General features: G+C 37.4%; 1 protein-coding gene across 1 annotated transcript in view; it reads right to left on the minus strand.

Moving 5' to 3' along the window:
• The window catches only part of lrig1 (leucine-rich repeats and immunoglobulin-like domains 1), a 44,250-nt gene extending 37,606 nt beyond the window's left edge, over positions 1 to 6,644 (minus strand). Inside the window, exon 1 of the mRNA XM_053652399.1 lies at positions 5,308 to 6,644. Coding sequence (XP_053508374.1) covers positions 5,308 to 5,510 — 203 coding nt within the window. The 5' untranslated portion in view covers positions 5,511 to 6,644. The remainder of the gene's footprint in view (positions 1 to 5,307) is intronic.
• Positions 6,645 to 8,542: the final 1,898 nt, after the last annotated feature.

Consider the following 8,542-nt stretch of genomic DNA (forward strand, 5'->3'; position numbering starts at 1 on the left):
TGTCAGCATGGTGGCTGAGTTCTGGCTCTGACAGCTGCTCGACCTCTGCTACATCACTCAAGTTCATAATTATCGTATCTCTATTAGTTTAGACCAGTGGTCACCAGCCCTCTTCCTTGAGCTTCCTGCAAGTTTCATCTCCAACCAAAATCTAACCTGTCTTAGTGGATCAAGAACTTCTTAAAGCAATGATTAGATGGTCAGGTGGGCACGATTATGGTTGAAGCTAAAGAAGGAGGTAGGAACTGTTATCTCCAGGAACAGGGTTGGGGACCGCTGGTTTGTATACTGTATTCGTATTCAGTTACATCCCTCGACGTTATGGAAGCAGGATCGATCCGTAAGCAGTTCTCCGCATAAATATTTACTTGTGAGTGCATAAAATGTTGGGAGAGCTCTAAGAACCTGGGTTGGAGTTCTGAGTGGTTCACACTGGGTTTTGCAAGTCTGTTCCTGAGAACGTCTTATTCAACTTCGCTCAAGGAGGTGACCTAACAATGAAGCAGTTCCCTTCACTCAGCACTCAACGCACCTAAACAGCTTTATCAGGTTTTCGTGATTCAGATCCAGTCATCCCTGACACGCGTTGGCAAAAAAATCACCCGACACTCCTAGCGTTGATGTAAAAAGGTCTTGTCATTCAAGCAATGTGTTTAAATTGCTTGCAGTATCTAGTTCTTTAACAACGCCTACGCCTATCCTTTGTCAATAAAATCTCTACAATATATAAAAGAAAGAGAAGTCAAGATTATACTGATATTATATTAAGATAATTATACAGTATAACCAGTTATCACTGTTTACAACATAATTATCATCGAATTTGTAGGAATGGTGTGAATCTTTGATCTTACGGTGAAGCAGTGATTCACTGATTTTTTTTTTTTTATTTGAGTGATTCAACTGTTTCCATTTTTGATTCCAATGGTTTTTATTTGATACAAACGTTTGAAAGAAATATTACGCATAGAATATGTGTTAAAATATTCCCAAAAAGCTTGTGCTACCCATCCATCCTTCCATTTTCTATACCGCTTATAGTTCAAGGTCGCGGAGAACCTGGAGCCCATCCCAGGAGGCATGGGGCACAAGGCGGGGTACACCCTGGACGGTGCCAATCCATCGCAGGGCACAATCACATACACACTCACACACCCATTCATACACTACGGACACTTTGGACATGCCAATCAGCCTACCATGAATGTCTTTGGACTGGGGGATGAAACCCAACATCCTATCCCTTGATACGGACCCAGACTTGCGTGCGTTATACGAGGCGATAACGAGAAGCCTCAAAAAGGTCAGCTCCTCCTTCAAACTGTTTATGATAACCATCTAAGATTCCTTTCTGGCGTGTCTTCTGACAATGCTTTCTCTCTGATATCTGCCGTCAAAAAGAAAGCCATCTTGGGCCAAACACGTCTAGGTGTTGCACAGATAATACAAAGTAGTAAAGCCCTTCCCTCTGAAAACACAACAGTCACGGCTAATGGAGAGAAGAAAAAAAAAAAACCTCGACCATAAAAGCTGATAAGGACACGATGTAATGTTCTGGCTTGAGGATCATGTGATTTTAAAGAATAACACTGAAGGTGAAGGTGAGGAGACGGACGTAAAACAATAGAGTGGAAACAAGAAAGCGACGTCCGACCACCTTCTGGAACTCGGTTTCTTTTATAAAGCCGTCCAGTTGTTGTTTGTTCCATACGAGACGACCGACTAATGCCAAAGAACGTTTTATTGCCCCCACTGATGGAGTCTTGGTGTTCATGGATCGAAATCGTTCATCACGGCTCAAAACGATTTCTATATGTCGGGGTGCCAACATTTAAGAGCGTCCCATTCTGCTCGCGATGATTATCACGATCGTCCAGGGCTGACCACAAGCTTGTATATTTTCTACAGTATTTATTAATGACCCTATAATTTATTACAGAACGATGTCATTTTTATCCGTTTATAGTTACATGTAATGTCGTGGGACGTCCTTGAAACAGGTCTGTTCCACTCATCGCTTACGTTACAGCAGCTCTACACAGTCGGTACCCTCGTCAGCCTTTCTTTTGGCCTTTTTCTTGACGCTCATAAGAACGAAAAGCAGCTTGTCTGAGAAACCCCTGAGCGTGAATTTGTCCGTCCTGAAGACTGTACAACCAGGGGGCGGGGCTTTCTCTCGGATTGTTACAAAGTACCGAAACGTGTACAGAAAGCGTCACCATATCGACAATTACACACGTTTTATTCATCTGTTTATGCGGACGCGCGCATTATTCAAGTACTGACAGAGCTGCGGTTTATAGAAAATCCATCAACACCTCGTGGCCAATCAGCACTCTGGTATTTTCTCTGATATAAACTTAATGAGTCTGTACTTCATTCTGCCTGATGTAGATTCCTAACCAAATCCACACCTAGAGCGATTCAGGCATACCTGACAGGTATTTGATACTCTCATTACTCTATTATTACTCTCTATTACGGCACTCAGCATGTGCTGTCGGGTATCACGATAACAATTTGCCTCAGTAATTAAAACGCCCGAGCGTTGTTTGGCGCTCTTAATCCAGCTATTGTGTTTGCTAGTTACTCAATCTGTTCTTCCTGCAACCAGCTCACACTTTCTGGTCCAAATGGTGCAAACGCAGATTCTGGATCAGCTCGGCCAATACATGACATTCGATCTGCACTTATAAGTCTTTTATTTATTTATTTATTTATTTATTTATTTATTTTTGGGGGGGGCGTCTAGGCACTCTGTAATTTGCAATTAGCACGTACGCGAAGAACGCAGACCGCAGAGTTGGCTAATTTTAGCACGAATCAAAGTGTGCGAGCAGTTTATCTCAGAAAATGATCAAAGGAAACAGGTTTTTCACAACATTAAGAGAGGTGTGGTGTGTACAGCTGTAGTGGTGTGTACAGCTAATGGGATCCATCTAGTTAGGAGTGAGCGATATGGTTAAAAATATATATATATACATATATAATCACCATACTTATAGATATTTCTTTACCAGTGCACTCAGAAGTTTTGTGTTAATGTCCGTCCACCTTGTTTATATTTCAACCTCATCATCCTGTGCTCTACTTCAAATATATATTTGGTTTTACACATCTATCTACAGACATGTAGGTTTTCTGAACGTGTATAAACTTTCATTACACAATGACGACTTCTCTACACTGCGATGATCACCAACCGTAGGCCTGGGAGCTCACGCCAGCTCTGAAACGGAAGGTGACCCGTCTACGTATCACCCAAAAAGGTCCCGCTTTCTCTCCACAGACCAAGTGCCAAAAGCGGAGTGGGTGATAAGATGTGATTCGGTTGTTATCACTGTATACGTTCGGATATGGTAAGTCTAATCAGGCCTACGATGAAAGGTTTTATCAGTCTCATTCCGTCTCTTTCTTTAGTCAGCGTATTCTTGTTTAATTTGTCTGGTATTACATTTCTAAAGGTGAACTTGTATTTTGTCACGTTATCTGTAGCATGGTGATTAATACTCACTGCAAAAGGAGTCCATACGTCTGTTCGCTACAAGACCAAGAATATTATATATTATATTTGTATATATGCGTTATATAGTATATTATGTTGTTATTACATAGTATATTATGTTGTCATCATTCTGCACATCTTTGGTTAAAACAACATGAAATGTTATCAGTAAATCTATATATATATACATATATACACACATATATATGTACAGTGATATGCTGTCGTAGTTTGACGCTTTGTTAGCGAAACTGAATGTTGTGATACCTAAATATTGTGCGATATACGTGTCATAAGTAAGTATCGTGATTTTCTGTGCGATATTGGTATAAGTATCGTGATATTTTTGTGCCCTATAGGTATCATAAGTAAGTAGTGTGATATTTTTGTGCGATATTAATATCATAAGTAAGTATCATGATATTTTTGTGCGATATTGATATCATAAATAAGTATCGTGATATTTTTGTGCGATATTGATATCATCAGTAAGTATCGTGATATTTTTGTGCGATATTGATATCATCAGTAAGTATCGTGATATTTTTGTGCGATATTGATATCATAAGTAAGTATCTTGATATTTTTGTGCGATATTAATATCATAAATAAGTATCGTGATATTTTTGTGCAATATTGATATCATAAATAAGTATTGTGATATTTTTGTGCGATATTGATATCATAAATAAGTATTGTGATATTTTTGTGCGGTATTGATATCATAAGTATCGTGATATTTTTGTGCGGTATTGATATCATAAGTAAGTATCGTGATATTTTTGTGCGATATTGATATCATAAATAAGTATCGTGATATTTTTGTGTGATATTGATATCATAAGTATCGTGATATTTTTGTGCGATATTGATATAAATAAGTATCGTGATATTTTTGTGCGCTATTGATATCATAAATAAGTATCGTGATATTTTTGTGCGATATTGATATCATAAATAAGTATCGTGATATTTTTGTGCGATATTGATATCATAAATAAGTATCGTGATATTTTTGTGCGATATTGATATAAGTATCGTGATATTTTTGTGCGATATTGATATAAATAAGTATCGTGATATTTTTGTGCACTATTGATATAAATAAGTATCGTGATATTTTTGTGCAATATTGATATAAATAAGTATCGTGATATTTTTGTGCGCTATTGATATCATAAATAAGTATCGTGATATTTTTGTGCGATATTGAAATCATAAATAAGTATCGTGATATTTTTGTGCGGTATAGATATAAGTATCGTGATATTTTTGTGCGGTATTGATATCATAAATAAGTATCGTGATATTTTTGTGCGGTATAGATATAAGTATCGTGATATTTTTGTGCGGTATTGATATCATAAATAAGTATCGTGATATTTTTGTGCGATATTGAAATCATAAATAAGTATCGTGATATTTTTGTGCGGTATAGATATAAGTATCGTGATATTTTTGTGCGATATTGAAATCATAAATAAGTATCGTGATATTTTTGTGCGGTATAGATATAAGTATCGTGATATTTTTGTGCGATATTGAAATCATAAATAAGTATCGTGATATTTTTGTGCGATGTAGGAATCATAAGTAGGTATTGTGATATTTTTGGTCATATCTCTATTAATATTGTAATAAAATTTCATCATAACAACTTTTCCAGTCTTTTAGTAGAAGAGTGCGGGGGGGGGGGCCTAACGGGCCGCAGGTAACCGAGATTAACCGGATTAACCCTGTGTCTGATCTCTCAGATTGGAACTCGCTACAGATTGGCCAATTAGTAGTTAGGCGATACTTACAGATAGACGGTCCGATCCGGTAAATCTTTCGGAATCTCGGTTAATTTCCGGTGGCTGCAGTCGGCCGCGTCTAAAGTGCACGTGCAGTTTTGTGAACACGGCAAATCCGAGCTCGCGCCGCCGTGAGCGTGCGTGATGAACAGTTCCAGAGTGACGAGGGAATAAAAAACATAATATGAAATGTGTCCCAGGGCCGCCGCCATTTTGTATCCGCTTCTATCGGCGGATCAGTTCTGATCTAATCTCTCCACAGTTCCGACTCAGGTTTGTTTTGGTTTATTATTTGTCCTCCATTGCGTCGTCTGGATGCGGAAAAGGCATCATGTATATGTTGTGTGTGGTGTTATTTTACAGGAAGCAAAAAAAAATGAAAATAAATGTTTGGGTTTTTAAAAAAAACAAAAAAAAAAACCACACACACACACACACACACACACACTGGTCCTAGTTTCACACCTTCAGGTCCGCGCACAAAGTTTAGTTCTCGTGTGTGTGTGTGTGTGTATGTGTGTTTAAAGTCCTGAATCAAAAACTAACGTGAAATAAAAGAGTCAAACGTTAAAAGATTGTAACAAGTCTAGAAAGTTTTTCGGTACCAAAGCCAAACTCGAGTCCAAAGCTGTTGTCCTTAAAAGGTTGAAAACGAGACGTGTGTGTGTGTGTGTGTGTGTGTGTAAGTAAATGTGTGCGCGCGCGCGCGCCGAGCGGTTGGATTGACTGTTTTGAATCCGATCCGGAGAGGGGGGAAAAATCGTTGTAAAAAAAAAAAGGTTTAAAAAGATAAATCCCACAATCACAGAACGTCACAAGTCTTTACAGTGGAGAGAAATCCGGGTTATATCGCTGTAATGTGTGTCCAAAAGAAAACTGGAAGAAATCTTGTCCTCGGACTCCATGGAGACATGTTTCAGTCTTCTGTCTTCACTGGACGATTAAACTACTTTATTCTCTCTCTCTCTCTCTCTCTCTCTCTTGTTGTGCAAATATGTTTAAAATAAACAACAACAACAACAGGAGCGTTTCGGTGTAAAAGCTGCTGTAACTTTCCAGGCTCTGCGACTGTACAAACCGGTGAAGCTTCTCATCAGATGGATCTTATCAAAATAAAGCAAATCCCCGCGAACCGATTATTTAACGCGTCTCCTTTCACTCCTGATCCTAACGGTAGATCTCTCTCTCTCTCTCCCTTTTTCCTTCCCCTATCTGTCTTTACTTTCCCCCTTTTCTTTTTCTCAGGACGCACTCACTCTCGCCCCACGTTGGAAGCCTGGGACTCGTCGAAGACCCGCCCATCTCCCCTCCTGATTGGTCAAAATAATGTAGCAGCAGCTGCCCTCCTGATCCCATTGGCTGCGCTTTACAGCTCGGCGGGTGAGAAAACAGTTGTCAATCACGGCGCGTTAGCCCCGCCCAGCTTCGCCACCGAGGGTGTGAAACCGCCCCGCCCACTTTCACTCTCAACCACAACTTAAAGTGGGAAGAAAAGAAAGTAAAGTGAAGTTTACTAACATACACTAAAATACACAGCTCAGTGAGATAAATGATATATACAGCAGCTGAGCTACGCCAAAATAAACTCAAGCAACATAAGAACACAAGCTAAACAATAAATAAATATGTGCATATATATGTATACATATATGTGTGTGTGTGTGTGTGTGTGTGTGTGTGTGTGTGTAGACATTTATTTAGAGCTATGGATTTAAATAAAATGTTAAATGAGCTAAGTATATATACAGCCATGTGAAAAAGTAAGTACACCCCATGGGAAAGCAGGTAGTTGTTTGTTTGTCGTTGTTTTTTTTGTTTGTTTGTTTTTTTGTTTTGTTTTTTACATATTTGGACAAGCAACCATTCGGTCCTCATTGAAACAGTGCCTATTAATAAAGGTGATACACTCTATAAACTCAAATGACACATAAAGTTGACATTTGAGTTTGACATTTGACGCTGAGCACGTGCACTCAACTTCTTTGGTCGACCATGGCGAGGCCTGTTCGGAGCGGAACCTGTCCTGTTAAACCGCTGTATGGTCTTGGCCACCGTGCTGCAACTCAGTGTCAGGGTCTTGGCAATCTTCGTATAGCCTAGGCCATCTTTATGTAGAGCAACAATTCTTTTTTTCAGATCCTCAGAGAGTTCTTTGCCATGAGGTGCCATGTTGAAGTTCCAGTGACCAGTATGAGGGAGTGTGAGAGCGATGACACCAAATTTCAGTGTTGTCACATGAAAAGATATAATCAAATACTTACAAAAATGTGAGGGGTGTACTCACTTTTGTGAGATACTGTATTAATATATATATATATATATATATATATATATATATATATATATATATATATATATATATATATATATTAATCTGAGCTAAAATAAAATAAATTAAATACAAACTAATAAAACTTGAATGTTAAAAGCTAAATTAAGTTAACACAAGCTAAATAAAACCTTAAACCTTAACAAATAAATAAATAAACAAAAATACACGCAAAAAATAAATACGCAAATAATCTGAGCTCAACTTTAAAAATAAGCTTGAACAAAATGTTGTAAATAAATAAAATATTGAATCAAATATAAAGAATATAATTAAACTAATATTAAAAATGTAACTGATAATTTTGAAGAATATTTATTTATTTATTTATTTATTTATTTATTTATTTATTTATTTGATTTTTTTTTTAAGTAAGCCAAAAATAGCATTTAATTCAATTAAAAAGATAAATACACTTTGAGCGACAGGCTAAATGACAGATATTTGTTTTTAACGTATATTTTAAGCTTTAAGATCTTTAAAATCCAAAATTAAAAAGTTAAAAGTAGGGGAAAAAAAGGGGGGAGAAATATAAATTCAACTAAAATAAATAACTAATGAATGACTGGCTAAATGACAGAGATTTGTTTTTATATAAATGTTGCAGTGATTCTTTAAAATGAAACCCAGTGTGTTTATAACAGTAAGCAAATGAGATGAAGAGACCCATTTGTCAATAAACATGTTTTGTGTGTGTGTTTGAAGGGCATTTCTTTGATATGACAGTATATTTATGACAATAATTAAAGCAGACAACAGAGACAATAAACAACTCCGTCTCAATCATTTCCACGTCCCAGATGATGTGCTGTTGATTATGTCTGCAGCTGTGTGTGTCCAAGAGACTTTCTCACAGCGCATCAGCTGTGTTCTGAACTTGTAGATTGCACAGAAATAATAATTTACTTGTGTATG

This window comes from Ictalurus furcatus, chromosome 21 (genome assembly GCF_023375685.1).
Source record: "Ictalurus furcatus strain D&B chromosome 21, Billie_1.0, whole genome shotgun sequence".
In the NCBI taxonomy this organism is placed as follows: Eukaryota; Metazoa; Chordata; class Actinopteri; order Siluriformes; family Ictaluridae; genus Ictalurus; species Ictalurus furcatus.